At 38.8% G+C, this 18,132-nt stretch overlaps 2 protein-coding genes across 2 annotated transcripts; both read left to right on the top strand.

Moving 5' to 3' along the window:
* The first annotated feature begins 1,452 nt into the window (after positions 1-1,452).
* Positions 1,453-3,018, top strand: LOC119289663 (SKP1-like protein 1). Its single transcript, XM_037568936.1, has 2 exons — positions 1,453-1,803; positions 2,710-3,018. Exons 1-2 carry the CDS (start codon positions 1,453-1,455, stop codon positions 2,827-2,829), a joined length of 471 nt encoding a protein of 156 aa, XP_037424833.1. The 3' UTR covers positions 2,830-3,018.
* A 9,089-nt stretch (positions 3,019-12,107) lies between these two features.
* On the top strand, positions 12,108-13,736 carry LOC119289662 (SKP1-like protein 1). The gene is made up of 2 exons (XM_037568935.1): positions 12,108-12,548; positions 13,455-13,736. The coding sequence occupies exons 1-2, from the start codon at positions 12,198-12,200 to the stop codon at positions 13,572-13,574; spliced, it is 471 nt and encodes a 156-aa protein (XP_037424832.1). The 5' UTR covers positions 12,108-12,197; the 3' UTR covers positions 13,575-13,736.
* The last annotated feature ends 4,396 nt before the right edge of the window (positions 13,737-18,132 follow it).

Below are 18,132 nucleotides of genomic sequence, written 5' to 3'. Positions count from 1 at the left end.
AGAAAACAAAGAAAATCTTTTTTTTAAGTTCAAGCCTCCCGTATTTATTTGTAAAGGGCAGGAATTTCTGCCAATATAATGTTCAGGATACATCATGGTGGCTCATGTAGCCAAACCTTACACAGATTGTTTCCTACACCTACCTTAGCAAAGCCATGAGCTGCACAATTTGCTGATCTCCTCACCCAGCTCACCTTCCATCTTTGGCATGACTCCAATAGGCGTCTGACCTCCGCTATCAGCAGCCCCAGCGTTGACAAGTCCCTGTCATGACTTTGAAGCTTTGTAACAACTTCTTTGCAATCCATCTTGATATGCAGGCTTTCAATATTCAGTTCCCCGTCATGACCTGTAGGCTTGAAGTTCGATCCTAGCTGGTTCCGAATCTTGAGGAAAGAAGTGGCATGCTCCTCCGAGATAAGCACCCTCATGATTCCTAAACACCACACCCACTCCTCCTTTATCTCCATGTTTTGATGTTGCACCATCGATGTTCACTTTGACCCATCCCAAGGCCGGCACCTCCCACTTCTATACTGGCGTGACTTTGACATCTTAATTTTGCTTTGGTAATTATCTGTCTTTATATCATTGTGATGCCAGATAATCTAGCCGTACACGCTTTGCCCAACCGGCTCCCAATAAATAACCCCATCCGGACCACAGAAGCCCAACCCACCCATACCAAAGCACCCATATTTCCCCTCTTCAGTCCCTGTCGTGTTTCCTCTTCCTCATCTCACTAGGGTTTCCCCTAGCTGCCACCGCTACCAAGGAGGAGTAGGAGGAGGAGGGGAAGGTGGGCGGTGAGTCTGATCACACAGAGGAGGACATGGGAGATGCACTTAGGAACTATGGCGTTAGTGGCGTGCTTGCAGAGGTTGGCATTGGAAGAGATAAAATAAGGGCGCAGAGAAGGGTGTCATGGTGGTGGTGGGCGTCCGTGGCTAAGTGGAGGCATGCGTTGGGGGCAGACGGTGGTGTGGTGGCCACCGCGCTGGATCGATATCCATGGCGGGCTGGAGGAGTCTGGGAGGGATGGGGCTGCATGGGAGAGAAAAAATAAAGGTGTTTCTGTGAAAGCTGATAGTGAAGAGGTGGAGGTCTTTTTGTAAAATTGACATTGTTGGCCCCGCATGCGTTAGATATAGATTGGACGGACAAATTTGATGGACGGTCGAGTGTTGGCCACAAAGTCTGTCCAAATTTGATTCCATTTTGTTTGGTAGTATTTTTCTTTCTCTTCCTTGTGAAGTATGATAGATAGATATCCATCCACACGCAACCCAACACACCTAATAAATTAATAAATACCCACCCGGATGCCAAAAGCCCAACCCACCTAGCACCAAATCTCTCATCTATCCCCTCTTCCGTCACCATCGCGTCTCCTTGCTAGGACTTTCTCGATCCCCAATACATCCACACCCATCCCCAGCCCGGATCCAGCCGATGGCGGCCGCGGAGGCATGCGAGACTAAGATGATCATTCTCAAGAGCTCAGATGAGGAGGAGTTTCAAGTGGAGGAGGTTGTCGCCATGGAGTCGCAGACCATCCGCCACATGATCGATGACGGCTGTGCCAACAACAAGATCCTGCTCCCCATCATCAACTCCAAGATCCTCTCCAAGGTCATCGAGTACTGCAAGAAGCACATCCAAGCTAAGCCCACCACAGACACCACCACCAGAGCTTCCGAAGCATATGATGGTGTGGCACCTGCCGGCCCCGTCGAGGACCTCAAGAATTGGGATGCCGAATTTGTCAGGGTCAACGAGTCCACCCTTTTTGACCTCGCTATGGTACAGTTTCCTTTGGTCAATCCCCTCATCCCTCTAGATCTGCCTCTTACTAGCCCCCTTCACTACTTCTCACTGCCCCACTTCCCTGGCTCATATCGTCTTTGGATTCATTTTGTTTCTATTTGCTTTAAATTTGTTTTGTTACAGTTATGTTGCTCTTACCTTAGATAGAGTGATACAGAATCCTATAACATACATCCCCACGCCCTAAAACTATGTCTTATTTTTGTGTTTTTGCTTGTCGCAAACTTATCTATAAGCTTTGGTCTTTGGATCAATACTCATCATTCAATTCATGTCTTTTTTGTGTTCTATATTGTCTCATATGCATGTAATTAAATATATCTAACTATATGTGTATTGTAGTATGTTAATGAATACTTATGTTTGAGAAGTGATGTTTTCCATGTGAAGTGGACCCATTTATGAATTTCCATAGCTATCGCAAAGTCTTTAATGTGTCTAAATGATTTATTGTATTTGTGTATTTTTCGTGTTTTGTTACATGTATGTTGTTTTATCTTAGATGGAGTGGTGTATCACATCTAGTATCTTATGTTACCATATATAATCATCTATCATACATTACTGTCCCCTTAACTTATGTTGTCTTGTGCTTTGGCCTTTGAATCAATACTCGTCTCAATTCATGTCTTGATCTTGTTTTAGGTTGTCACACATCTTTTCCAAGGAAATACATTATCATACATTACTGGCCCCTGAATCCATGTTTGGTCTTTGAACTGTCAACCATCAGTCACTTCATGTCTTCTCCACATCTGTTTTGAATTTTACAAGTTTATAACACATGTTTATGCAAGGCAACCTATCGAATAATATATATGTATAGACATTGTAGATTAATGCCTCTCTTTGAGCCCCTTTGGTTCGTTTTTGCCCTTTCAGGCTGCAAGGTATCTCAACATCAAGGGACTGCTAGACCTGACCACCGAGACTCTTGCCGACATGATAAAGGGCAAGAATTCGGAGAAGCTTCTAGGCGGAGGAGCAGAAGATCAACAGTGAGAACTAGTGGGACTTTTAGTAAAGGAGCTTCTAGGACGCGCTAAATCAACGCTTAATATTCATCATGACTACCTTTCCGCATCCATCTTTATTGTGTAATGGGTTGTAATTGTATTGGATTCTATGAGGTGGCGGTGTCGAAGAACATCTTTAGTTGTTACGTTGCGAGAACAAAAGACCTATCGTGGTCAGTGGTCATCGCTTTTCAAACATATAAGCATTTTCATAAGCTTCATTCCTCCATTTATTAAATCACTCATGTCAAGCAACATTTTCTCTCAAACCAATTTGAAATCATAATTTAGTTGCTTAGGAACCCAATATGCTTTATGTTCTAATCTAAAGCTAGATGTCATGGTTTTCCCTAAACCAATTTATACAATGATATGCCCATAAAAATTTTATATGCATTTCTGTAAGACCGAAGTGCATCATCCATTCTCATTGACCAATCCTTTCTTGTTCTACTCACATTTTTATGCAAGATTAGTTTGATCTCTCTATTTGTTCATTCGACTTGCCCACTAGACTAAGTATGATAAGGTGATGCTACACTATGATTGACATCATACTTTGCTACTAGTTTTCTAAATGCGCATGAATAAAGTGTGAACCCCATCAATCATAAGGTATATAGGGAGTACAAACCTTGGAATGACAACATCTTTAAGCATTATAATAGAAGTCTTATGATCAGTACTTTTAGTTGGAACAACTTCTACCCACTTAGTACCATAATCAACATCTGATATATGTGTTTTACCATGAGAAGTTGGACAGATCCCATATAATCAAAGCCCCAAATGTCAAAAGGTTCAGTAAAGAGAGAGTAATTCATAGGCATTTCCTCAAATCTGCTAATATTACCAATTCTGGCATTCATTACAAGACAACATGAACTTACATGCATTTTTAAAGAGAGTCTGCTAGTAGAAACCAGATAGTAATACATTGTGTGCACTTATGTTTCAATCATGATCTCCATAGGGACATGTATGAAAAACTCTCAAGATAGATTTCTATTTGTGCTAAGTTGTACAATGTCTAATAATACCATATACTCCTTTATTATATCAATGTGGGTCATCCCCAAAGCAATGACTCAAATGAAAGAACTACTACTCTCACCTCAAAAAAGAAAAGTATCATTCAATCGAAATCTATATTACTACTACACTGCTGCAGCATTTAGCCTTGCTCTTTATTGAGTAGGTAAAACAAGGCAAAGCTATATATAGGAGCGATTCTTCTACTAGTTAGTACTAGCACACATATTTAACCATATGAGATTATTTTCTGAAATTCTCATTCAGATAAAGATGGTCTCATTCAGGGATTCGATCCCAAAATTCACATTGAATTCTTGTTCGCTAACCTGTAATAAAAGCATCTTCAGCAAAACTTTCTCGTACGACAATAAAGACGGATACGTAGGTCACAACTATGATTGTACTGGAAAATCTTGCAGCTATTGTGTTTTCCAGATAAGTTGAAGCAGGTATCCAAGATGACATTTCTCTTATGTATTCAGTCAAGACATTCAGCCTAATAGCAGCAGTAGCAAGTAGCCTAAAGCAACTAACATTCTATTTGCCTCCCATCAAATCTATAAGATACTGTCTTGAAACTCAGACTCCGTTTCACTTTTGTGGATTTACCAGTCCAAAAAATTTACTACTATATGAGAAGTAGCTACTAGTTTTCTAAATGCGCATGAATAAAGTGTGAACCCCGTCAATCATAAGGTATATAGGGACTACAAACCTTGGAATGACAACATCTTTAAGCATTATAATAGAAGTCTTGTGATCAGTACTTTTAGTTGGAACAACTTCTACCCACTTAGTACCATAATCAACATCTGATATATGTGTTTTACCATGAGAAGTTGGACAAATCCCATATAATCAAAGCCCCAAATGTCAAAAGGTTCAGTAAAGAGAGAGTAATTCATAGGCATTTCCTCAAATCTGCTAATATTACCAATTCTGGCATTCATCACAAGACAAAATGAACTTACATGCATTTTTAAAGAGAGTATGCTAGTAGAAACCAGATAGTAATACACTGTGTGCACTTATGTTTCAATCATGGTCTCCATAGGGACATGAATGAAAATCTCTCAAGATAGATTTCTATTTGTGCTAAGTTATACAATGTCTAATAATACCATATACTCCTTTATTATATCAATGTGGGTCATCCCCAAAGCAATGACTCAAATGAAAGAACTACTACTCTCACCTCAAAAAAGAAAAGTATCAATCAATCGAAATCTATATTACTACTACACTGCTGCAGCATTTAGCCTTGCTCTTTATTGAGTACGTAAAACAAGGCAAAGCTATATATAGGAGCGATTCTTCTACTAGTTAGTACTAGCACACATATTTAACCATATGAGATTATTTTCTGAAATTCTCATTCAGATAAAGATGGTCTCATTCAGGGATTCGATCCCAAAATTCAAATTGAATTCTTGTTCGCTAACCTGTAATAAAAGCATCTTCAGCAAAACTTTCTCGTACGACAATAAAGACGGATACGTAGGTCACAACTATGATTATACTGGAAAATCTTCCAGCTATTGTGTTTTCCAGATAAGTTGAAGCAGGTATCCAAGATGACATTTCTCTTATGTATTCAGTCAAGACATTCAGCCTAATAGCAGCAGTAGCAAGTAGCCTAAAGCAACTAACATTCTATTTGCCTCCCATCAAATCTATAAGATACTGTCTTGAAACTCAGACTCCGTTTCTCTTTTGTGGATTTACCAGTCCAAAAAATTTACAACTATATGAGAAGTAGCTACTAGGTTTCTAAATGCGCATGAATAAAGTGTGAACCCCGTCAATCATAAGGTATATAGGGACTACAAACCTTGGAATGACAACATCTTTAAGCATTATAATAGAAGTCTTGTGATCAGTACTTTTAGTTGGAACAACTTCTACCCACTTAGTACCATAATCAACATCTGATATATGTGTTTTACCATGAGAAGTTGGACAAATCCCATATAATCAAAGCCCCAAATGTCAAAAGGTTCAGTAAAGAGAGAGTAATTCATAGGCATTTCCTCAAATCTGCTAATATTACCAATTCTTGCATTCATCACAAGACAAAATGAACTTACATGCATTTTTAAAGAGAGTATGCTAGTAGAAACCAGATAGTAATACATTGTGTGCACTTATGTTTCAATCATGGTCTCCATAGGGACATGAATGAAAAACTCTCAAGATAGATTTCTATTTGTGCTAAGTTATACAATGTCTAATAATACCATATGCTCCTTTATTATATCAATGTGGGTCATCCCCAAAGCAATGACTCAAATGAAAGAACTACTACTCTCACCTCAAAAAAGAAAAGTATCAATCAATCGAAATCTATATTACTACTACACTGCTGCAGCATTTAGCCTTGCTCTTTATTGAGTACGTAAAACAAGGCAAAGCTATATATAGGAGCGATTCTTCTACTAGTTAGTACTAGCACACATATTTAACCATATGAGATTATTTTCTGAAATTCTCATTCAGATAAAGATGGTCTCATTCAGGGATTCGATCCCAAAATTCACATTGAATTCTTGTTCGCTAACCTGTAATAAAAGCATCTTCAGCAAAAGTTTCTCATATGACAATAAAGACGGATACGTAGGTCACAACTATGATTATACTGGAAAATCTTCCAGCTATTGTGTTTTCCAGATAAGTTGAAGCAGGTATCCAAGATGACATTTCTCTTATGTATTCAGTCAAGACATTCAGCCTAATAGCAGCAGTAGCAAGTAGCCTAAAGCAACTAACATTCTATTTGCCTCCCATCAAATCTATAAGATACTGTCTTGAAACTCAGACTCCGTTTCTCTTTTGTGGATTTACCAGTCCAAAAAATTTACTACTATATGAGAAGTAGCTACTAGTTTTCTAAATGCGCATGAATAAAGTGTGAACCCCGTCAATCATAAGGTATATAGGGACTACAAACCTTGGAATGACAACATCTTAAACATTATAATAGAAGTCTTGTGATCAGTACTTTTAGTTGGAACAACTTCTACCCACTTAGTACCATAATCAACATCTGATATATGTGTTTTACCATCAAAGCCCCAAATGTCAAAAGGTTCAGTAAAGAGAGAGTAATTCGTAGGTATTTCCTCAAATCTGCTAATATTACCAATTCTGGCATTCATCACAAGACAAAATAAACTTACATGCATTTTTAAAGAGAGTATGCTAGTAGAAACCATATAGTAATACATTGTGTGCACTTATGTTTCAATCATGGTCTCCATAGGGACATGAATGAAAATCTCTCAAGATAGATTTCTATTTGTGCTAAGTTATACAATGTCTAATAATACCATATACTCCTTTATTATATCAATGTGGGTCATCCCCAAAGCAATGACTCAAATGAAAGAACTACTACTCTCACCTCAAAAAAGAAAAGTATCAATCAATCGAAATCTATATTACTACTACACTGCTGCAGCATTTAGCCTTGCTCTTTATTGAGTACGTAAAACAAGGCAAAGCTATATATAGGAGCGATTCTTCTACTAGTTAGTACTAGCACACATATTTAACCATATGAGATTATTTTCTGAAATTCTCATTCAGATAAAGATGGTCTCATTCAGGGATTCGATCCCAAAATTCACATTGAATTCTTGTTCGCTAACCTGTAATAAAAGCATCTTCAGCAAAACTTTCTCGTACGACAATAAAGACGGATACGTAGGTCACAACTATGATTGTACTGGAAAATCTTGCAGCTATTGTGTTTTCCAGATAAGTTGAAGCAGGTATCCAAGATGACATTTCTCTTATGTATTCAGTCAAGACATTCAGCCTAATAGCAGCAGTAGCAAGTAGCCTAAAGCAACTAACATTCTATTTGCCTCCCATCAAATCTATAAGATACTGTCTTGAAACTCAGACTTCGTTTCTCTTTTGTGGATTTACCAGTCCAAAAAATTTGCTACTGTATGAGAAGTAGCTACTAGTTTTCTAAATGCGCATGAATAAAGTGTGAACCCCGTCAATCATAAGGTATATAGGGACTACAAACCTTGGAATGACAACATCTTTAAGCATTATAATAGAAGTCTTGTGATCAGTACTTTTAGTTGGAACAACTTCTACCCACTTAGTACCATAATCAACATCTGATATATGTGTTTTACCATGAGAAGTTGGACAAATCCCATATAATCAAAGCCCCAAATGTCAAAAGGTTCAGTAAAGAGAGAGTAATTCATAGGCATTTCCTCAAATCTGCTAATATTACCAATTCTGGCATTCATCACAAGACAAAATGAACTAACATGCATTTTTAAAGAGAGTATGCTAGTAGAAACCAGATAGTAATACATTGTGTGCACTTATGTTTCAATCATGGTCTCCATAGGGACATGAATGAAAAACTCTCAAGATAGATTTCTATTTGTGCTAAGTTATACAATGTCTAATAATACCATATACTCCTTTATTATATCAATGTGGGTCATCCCCAAAGCAATGGCTCAAATGAAAGAACTACTACTCTCACCTCAAAAAAGAAAAGTATCAATCAATCGAAATCTATATTACTACTACACTGCTGCAGCATTTAGCCTTGCTCTTTATTGAGTACGTAAAACAAGGCAAAGCTATATATAGGAGCGATTCTTCTACTAGTTAGTACTAGCACACATATTTAACCATATGAGATTATTTTCTGAAATTCTCATTCAGATAAAGATGGTCTCATTCAGGGATTCGATCCCAAAATTCACATTGAATTCTTGTTCGCTAACCTGTAATAAAAGCATCTTCAGCAAAACTTTCTCGTACGACAATAAATACGGCTACGTAGGTCACAACTATGATTATACTGGAAAATCTTGCAGCTATTGTGTTTTCCAGATAAGTTGAAGCTGGTATCCAAGATGACATTTCTCTTATGTATTTAGTCAAGACATTCAGCCTAATAGCAACAGTAGCAAGTAGCCTAAAGCAACTAACATTCTATTTGCCTCCCATCAAATCTATAAGATACTGTCTTGAAACTCAGACTCCGTTTCTCTTTTGTGGATTTACCAGTCCAAAAAATTTACTACTATATGAGAAGTATGACAAGACGAACAGCTCAACTGAAACACACGTTCATCAATCCTGGAGAAAATGAGGTCTGATAATGGGGAAAAAAGAAAAATTCTCAAATATTTGGAGAATGCGATTAAACTGACTTGCAGCACATGACATGAAACTCGCACTTATGAGCTGAGATGAGAGGAGATCCTGAACCCTGAGTTCAGAAGTTGGAGCAACTTCCCAACAAATCTGTATGTTATTAATTTCTCTTTTACATAAGTTATGTGCTGCAAAATCAAGATAGATTAACAAGAACAATCATTTTACTAGCAGTGGCACTGACAGGTGCTGCAGCCACCCATAGTAGAGGCCAGCCTTCATAAAGTGGTCGGCCTCGATGATCCTCCGGCAGCTGCCACCGACAGCGAGACCGCCAGCTCTGCCGTCGTCTCCGTAAGAACCCCCTGCATCCATCCATTGTTCATGGGGTTGGTGCCAATCAAACTTCGGAGTAGCATTCGTGTCAATCAAATGAATTCTATGTGTGTTACATACAGGTGTGTTGCCATTTGCCAAGGCTGATGCTGCAGTAGCAATTAGCATCACAAGAGAAAGGGCGTTGATAGGAGATCTGGAGAATGCATGCAAACAGAGATGATGCGTACCTCCTGTTTGCTGGTAAGCATATAGGGGAGCATGGATCGCCTCGGCTCAAGACGCTCGAGCTCGAATGAGATGAGCCTGCAACAATTCAATTTATATGTTAGCTACTGACAAGAATTCAGACTGCATTACCTGGGTTTCAGGCAATGAGATGGCTGTATATGCATCTATTTCGCTTCAGTTTGCGTTTGTTTGTTATCGGTTACATACGTATATCGCTTCAGTTTACATTACAGACTGACAAGAATTCAGATTGCACATTTGCACCGCAAAGCATAGTCCAGTATGTGCAAATGGATATACACGACAGTATGCAATCAGGAAGCAGAACAACACAGGTTCACATGTTTTATGCACCTGAAGCAAAGATTCACGTCTCAGATGTGCCTTCTCGGTCTGGATTTTGAAATCCCAATGCCAATTTTATGCATTTAGTATCTATGTGTAGCTGACCGACCACAGCGGCCTCCCTCAGGACTTCCTCCATGCTGGAGGCCCTCTTCCATGTTAGGCTCCTCGCCACTCTCTTTCGGGAACTGACCATACGCTGCAGGCACATGCATTCAATCCACATCAACTCCCTACAATACAAAAAGTTGATACAACAACAAATAATATTAGCTAGCTAAGCAGCGTCCAAATTGGAAACTGCAGTTTAACATATGCCGCAACAGCAGCGTCCAAATTCGAAACTTACCTGATTCTTGGAAGTGCAGTTTTTAGAACAGCCTGACACAAGTACTTAACCATTCATTACTCAAGAAAAGGAAGGACAAGTTGGGGGTGGGGTGCCTGTGGCCTGTGGGTGCGTACACATTACCAGTTATGTAGACTAATAAACTGTGGGTTCACATTGCGCGCTGCAGGATGGAGACGTACAAGCTGATGTACATTAATTCCTGTCCATCTCCTGCTTGGTTATTTCCTTGCATCAGCGTTATTTTATACTGTACAAGTTGATCGATGCACGGTGAAGACCAAAACGTGATGAAGACGACTTGCATGCGCGCGGCCGGCAACCTGGTCGTGGCAATCAAAGCTGGCCGGCCACTGGGGACCTAAGTGCATCAGCGTTATTTTATCCTGAACATTATATTGGCAGAAATTCCTATGTGCATCAGCGTTATTTTATACAGTAGGAGCCTCTCCTGCTATTTAAGGTGTCAAGAAAACAAAGAAAATCTTTTTTTTAAGTTCAAGCCTCCCGTATTTATTTGTAAAGGGCAGGAATTTCTGCCAATATAATGTTCAGGATACATCATGGTGGCTCATGTAGCCAAACCTTACACAGATTGTTTCCTACACCTACCTTAGCAAAGCCATGAGCTGCACAATTTGCTGATCTCCTCACCCAGCTCACCTTCCATCTTTGGCATGACTCCAATAGGCGTCTGACCTCCGCTATCAGCAGCCCCAGCGTTGACAAGTCGCTGTCATGACTTTGAAGCTTTGTAACAACTTCTTTGCAATCCATCTTGATATGCAGGCTTTCAATATTCAGTTCCCTGCCGTGACCTGTAGGCTTGAAGTTCGATCCTAGCTGGGTCCGAATCTTGAGGAAAGAAGTGGCATGCTCCTCCGAGATAAGCACCCTCATGATTCCTAAACACCACACCCACTCCTCCTTTATCTCCATGTTTTGATGTTGCACCATCGATGTTCACTTTGACCCATCCCAAGGCCGGCACCTCCCACTTCTATACTGGAGTGACTTTGACATCTTAATTTTGCTTTGGTAATTATTTGTCTTTATATCATTGTGATGCCAGATAATCTAGCCATACATGCTTTGCCCAACCGGATCCCAATAAATAACCCCATCCGGACCACAGAAGCCCAACCCACCCATACCAAAGCACCCATATTTCCCCTCTTCAGTCCCTGTCGTGTTTCCTCTTCCTCATCTCACTAGGGTTTCCCCTAGCTGCCGCCGCTACCAAGGAGGAGGAGGAGGAGGGGAAGGTGGGCGGTGAGTCTGATCACATAGAGGAGGACATGGGAGATGCACTTAGGAACTATGGCGTCAGTGGCGTGCTTGCAGAGGTTGGCATTGGAAGAGATAAAATAAGGGCGCAGAGAAGGGTGTCATGGTGGTGGTGGGCGTCTGTGGCTAAGTGGAGGCATGCGTTGGGGGCAGACGTTGGTGTGGTGGCCACCGCGCTGGATCGATATCCATGGCGGGCTGGAGGAGTCTGGGAGGGATGGGGCTGCATGGGAGAGAAAAAATAAAGGTGTTTCTGTGAAAGCTGATAGTGAAGAGGTGGAGGTCTTTTTTGTAAAATTGACATTGTTGGCCCCGCATGCGTTAGATATAGATTGGACGGACAAATTTGATGGACGGTCGAGTGTTGGCCACAAAGTCTGTCCAAATTTGATTCCATTTTGTTTGGTAGTATTTTTCTTTCTCTTCCTTGTGAAGTATGATAGATAGATATCCATCCACACGCAACCCAACACACCTAATAAATTAATAAATACCCACCCGGATGCCAAAAGCCCAACCCACCTAGCACCAAATCTCTCATCTATCCCCTCCTCCGTCGCCATCGCGTCTCCTCGCTAGGACTTTCTCGATCCCCAATACATCCACACCCATCCCCAGCCCGGATCCAGCCGATGGCGGACGCGGAGGCATGTGAGACTAAGATGAGCATTCTCAAGAGCTCAGATGAGGAGGAGTTTCAGGTGGAGGAGGTTGTCGCCATGGAGTCGCAGACCATCCGCCACATGATCGATGACGGCTGTGCCAACAACAAGATCCTGCTCCCCATCATCAACTCCAAGATCCTCTCCATGGTCATCGAGTACTGCAAGAAGCACATCCAGGCTAAGCCCACCACAGACACCACCACCAGAGCTTCTGAAGCATATGATGTTGTGGCACCTGCCGGCCCCGTCGAGGACCTCAAGAACTGGGATGCCGAATTTGTCAGGGTCAACGAGTCCACCCTTTTTGACCTCGCTATGGTACAGTTTCCTTTGGTCAATCCCCTCCTCCCTCTAGATCTGCCTCTTACTAGCCCCCTTCACTACTTCTCACTGCCCCACTTCCGCTCATATCGTCTTTGGATTCGTTTTGTTTCTATTTGCTTTAAGTTTGTTTTGTTACAGTTATATTGCTCTTACCTTAGATAGAGTGATACAGAATCCTATAACATACATCCCCACGCCCTAAAACCATGTCTTATTTTTGTGTTTTTGCTTGTCGCAAACTTATCTATAAGCTTTGGTCTTTGGATCAATACTCATCATTCAATTCATGTCTTTTTTGTGTTCTATATTGTCTCATATGCATGTAATTAAATATATCTAACTATATGTGTATTGTAGTATGTTAATGAATACTTATGTTTGAGAAGTGATGTTTTCCATGTGAAGTGGACCCATTTATGAATTTCCATAGCTATCGCAAAGTCTTTAATGTGTCTAAATGATTTATTGTATTTGTGTATTTTTCGTGTTTTGTTACATGTATGTTGTTTTATCTTAGATGGAGTGGTGTATCACATCTAGTATCTTATGTTACCATATATAATCATCTATCATACATTACTGTCCCCTTAACTTATGTTGTCTTGTGCTTTGGCCTTTGAATCAATACTCGTCTCAATTCATGTCTTGATCTTGTTTTAGGTTGTCACACAACATCTTTTCCAAGGAAATACATTATCATACATTATTGGCCCTTGAATCCATGTTTGTTCTTTGAACTGTCAACCATCAGTCACTTCATGTCTTCTCCACATCTTTTTTGAATTTTACAAGTTTGTAACACATGTTTATGCAAGGCAACCTATCGAATAATATATATGTATAGCCATTGTAGATTAATGCCTCTCTCTGAGCCCCTTTGGTTCGTTTTTGCCCTTTCAGGCTGCAAGGTATCTCAACATCAAGGGACTGCTAGACCTGACCACCGAGACTCTTGCCGACATGATAAAGGGCAAGAATTCGGAGAAGCTTCTAGGCGGAGGAGCAGAAGATCAACAGTGAGAACTAGTGGGACTTTTAGTAAAGGAGCTTCTTGGACGCGCTAAATCAACGATTAATATTCATCATGACTACCTTTCCGCATCCATCTTTATTGTGTAATGGGTTGTAATTGTATTGGATTCTATGAGGTTGCGGTGTCGAAGAACATCTTTAGTTGTTACGTTGCGAGAACAAAAGACCTATCGTGGTCAGTGGTCATTGCTTTTCAAGCATATAAGCATTTTCATAAGCTTCATTCCTCCATTTATTAAATCACTCATATCAAGCAACATTTTCGCTCGAACCAATTTGATATCATAATTTAGTTGCTTAGGAACCCAATATGCTTTATGTTCTAATCTAAAGCTAGATTTCATGGTTTTCCATAAATCAATTTATACAATGATATGCCCATAAAAATTTTATATGCATTTCTGTAAGACCGAAGTGCATCATCCATTCTCATTGACCAATCCTTTCTTGTTCTACTCACATTTTTATGCAAGATTAGTTTGATCTCTCTATTTGTTCATTCGACTTGCCCACTAGACTAAGTATGATAAGGTGATGCTACACTATGATTGACATCATACTTTGCTACTAGTTTTCTAAATGCGCATGAATAAAGTGTGAACCCCCTCAATCATAAGGTATATAGGGACTACAAACCTTGGAATGACAACATCTTTAAGCATTATAATAGAAGTCTTATGATCAGTACTTTTAGTTGGAACAACTTCTACCTACTTAGTACCATAATCAACATCTGATATATGTGTTTTACCATGAGAAGTTGGACAGATCCCATATAATCAAAGCCCCAAATGTCAAAAGGTTCAGTAAAGAGAGACTAATTCTCATTCAGATAAAGATGGTCTCATTCAGGGATTCGATCCCAAAATTCACATTGAATTCTTGTTCGCTAACCTGTAATAAAAGCATCTTCAGCAAAACTTTCTCGTACGACAATAAAGACGGATACGTAGGTCATAACTATGATTATACTGGAAAATCTTGCAACTATTGTGTTTTCCAGATAAGTTGAAGCAGGTATCCAAGATGACATTTCTCTTATGTATTCAGTCAAGACATTCAGCCTAATAGCAGCAGTAGCAAGTAGCCTAAAGCAACTAACATTCTATTTGCCTCCCATCAAATCTATAAGATACTGTCTTGAAACTCAGACTCCTTTCTCTTTTGTGGATTTACCAGTCCAAAAAATTTACTACTATATGAGAAGTAGCTACTAGTTTTCTAAATGCGCATGAATAAAGTGTGAACCCCGTCAATCATAAGGTATATAGGGACTACAAACCTTGGAATGACAACATCTTTAAGCATTATAATAGAAGTCTTGTGATCTGTACTTTTAGTTGGAACAACTTCTACCCACTTAGTACCATAATCAACATCTGATATATGTGTTTTACCATGAGAAGTTGGACAAATCCCATATAATCAAAGCCCCAAATGTCAAAAGGTTCAGTAAAGAGAGAGTAATTCATAGGCATTTCCTCAAATCTGCTAATATTACAAATTCTGGCATTCATCACAAGACAAAATGAACTTACATGCATTTTTAAAGAGAGTATGCTAGTTGAAACAAGATAGTAATACATTGTGTGCACTTATGTTTCAATCATGGTCTCCATAGGGACATGAATGAAAATCTCTCAAGATAGATTTCTATTTGTGCTAAGTTATACAATGTCTAATAATACCATATACTCCTTTATTATATCAATGTGGGTCATCCCCAAAGCAATGACTCAAATGAAAGAACTACTACTCTCACCTCAAAAAAAGAAAAGTATCAATCAATCGAAATCTATATTACTACTACACTGCTGGAGCATTTAGCCTTGCTCTTTATTGAGTATTGAGTACGTAAAACAAGGCAAAGCTATATATAGGAGCGATTCTTCTACTAGTTAGTACTAGCACACATATTTAACCATATGAGATTATTTTCTGAAATTCTCATTCAGATAAAGATGGTCTCATTCAGGGATTCGATCCCAAAATTCACATTGAATTCTTGTTCGCTAACCTGTAATAAAAGCATCTTCAGCAAAACTTTCTCGTACGACAATAAAGACGGATACGTAGGTCACAACTATGATTATACTGGAAAATCTTCCAGCTATTGTGTTTCCAGATAAGTTGAAGCATGTATCCAAGATGACATTTCTCTTATGTATTCAGTCAAGACATTCATCCTAATAGCAGCAGTAGCAAGTAGCCTAAAGCAACTAACATTCTATTTGCCTCCCATCAAATCTATAAGATACTGTCTTGAAACTCAGACTCCGTTTCTCTTTTGTGGATTTACCAGTCCAAAAAATTTACTACTATATGAGAAGTAGCTACTAGTTTTCTAAATGCGCATGAATAAAGTGTGAACCCCGTCAATCATAAGGTATATAGGGACTACAAACCTTGGAATGACAACATCTTTAAGCATTATAATAGAAGTCTTGTGATCAGTACTTTTAGTTGGAACAACTTCTACCCACTTAGTACCATAATCAACATCTGATATATGTGTTTTACCATGAGAAGTTGGACAAATCCCATATAATCAAAGCCCCAAATGTCAAAAGGTTCAGTAAAGAGAGAGTAATTCATAGGCATTTCCTCAAACCTGCTAATATTACCAATTCTGGCATTCATCACAAGGCAAAATGAACTTACATGCATTTTTAAAGAGAGTATGCTAGTAGAAACCAGATAGTAATACATTGTGTGCACTTATGTTTCAATCATGGTCTCCATAGGGACATGAATGAAAATCTCTCAAGATAGATTTCTATTTGTGCTAAGTTATACAATGTCTAATAATACCATATACTCCTTTATTATATCAATGTGGGTCATCCCCAAAGCAATGACTCAAATGAAAGAACTACTACTCTCACCTCAAAAAAGAAAAGTATCAATCAATCGAAATCTATATTACTACTACACTGCTGCAGCATTTAGCCTTGCTCTTTATTGAGTACGTAAAACAAGGCAAAGCTATATATAGGAGCGATTCTTCTACTAGTTAGTACTAGCACACATATTTAACCATATGAGATTATTTTCTGAAATTCTCATTCAGATAAAGATGGTGTCATTCAGGGATTCGATCCCAAAATTCAAATTGAATTCTTGTTCGCTAACCTGTAATAAAAGCATCTTCAGCAAAACTTTCTCGTACGACAATAAAGACGGATACGTAGGTTACAACTATGATTATACTGGAAAATCTTCCAGCTATTGTGTTTTCCAGATAAGTTGAAGCAGGTATCCAAGATGACATTTCTCTTATGTATTCAGTCAAGACATTCAGCCTAATAGCAGCAGTAACAAGTAGCCTAAAGCAACTAACATTCTATTTGCCTCCCATCAAATCTATAAGATACTGTCTTGAAACTCAGACTCCGTTTCTCTTTTGTGGATTTACCAGTCCAAAAAATTTACTACTATATGAGAAGTAGCTACTAGTTTTCTAAATGCGCATGAATAAAGTGTGAACCCCGTCAATCATAAGGTATATAGGGACTACAAACCTTGGAATGACAACATCTTTAAGCATTATAATAGAAGTCTTGTGATCAGTACTTTTAGTTGGAACAACTTCTACCCACTTAGTACCATAATCAACATCTGATATATGTGTTTTACCATGAGAAGTTGGACAAATCCCATATAATCAAAGCCCCAAATGTCAAAAGGTTCAGTAAAGAGAGAGAGTAATTCATAGGCATTTCCTTAAATCTGCTAATATTACCAATTCTGGCATTCATCACAAGACAAAATGAACTTACATGCATTTTTAAAGAGAGTATGCTAGTAGAAACCAGATAGTAATACATTGTGTGCACTTATGTTTCAATCATGGTCTCCATAGGGACATGAATGAAAATCTCTCAAGATAGATTTCTATTTGTGCTAAGTTATACAATGTCTAATAATACCATATACTCCTTTATTATATCAATGTGGGTCATCCCCAAAGCAATGACTCAAATGAAAGAACTACTACTCTCACCTCAAAAAAGAAAAGTATCAATCAATCGAAATCTATATTACTACTACACTGCTGCAGCATTTAGCCTTGCTCTTTATTGAGTATGTAAAACAAGGCAAAGCTATATATAGGAGCGATTCTTCTACTAGTTAGTACTAGCACACATATTTAACCATATGAGATTATTTTCTGAAATTCTCATTCAGATAAAGATGGTGTCATTCAGGGATTCGATCCCAAAATTCAAATTGAATTCTTGTTCGCTAACCTGTAATAAAAGCATCTTCAGCAAAACTTTCTCGTACGACAATAAAGACGGATACGTAGGTCACAACTATGATTATACTGGAAAATCTTCCAGCTATTGTGTTTTCCAGATAAGTTGAAGCAGGTATCCAAGATGACATTTCTCTTATGTATTCAGTCAAGACATTCAGCCTAATAGCAGCAGTAGCAAGTAGCCTAAAGCAACTAACATTCTATTTGCCTCCCATCAAATCTATAAGATACTGTCTTGAAACTCAGACTCCGTTTCTCTTTTGTGGATTTACCAGTCCAAAAAAT

The sequence above is a fragment of the Triticum dicoccoides genome, chromosome 4A (assembly GCF_002162155.2).
Source record: "Triticum dicoccoides isolate Atlit2015 ecotype Zavitan chromosome 4A, WEW_v2.0, whole genome shotgun sequence".
Lineage (NCBI taxonomy): Eukaryota > Viridiplantae > Streptophyta > Magnoliopsida > Poales > Poaceae > Triticum > Triticum dicoccoides.
Note: the sequence above shows the minus strand (reverse complement) of the source record. Positions and strands in the feature narration are given on the sequence as shown.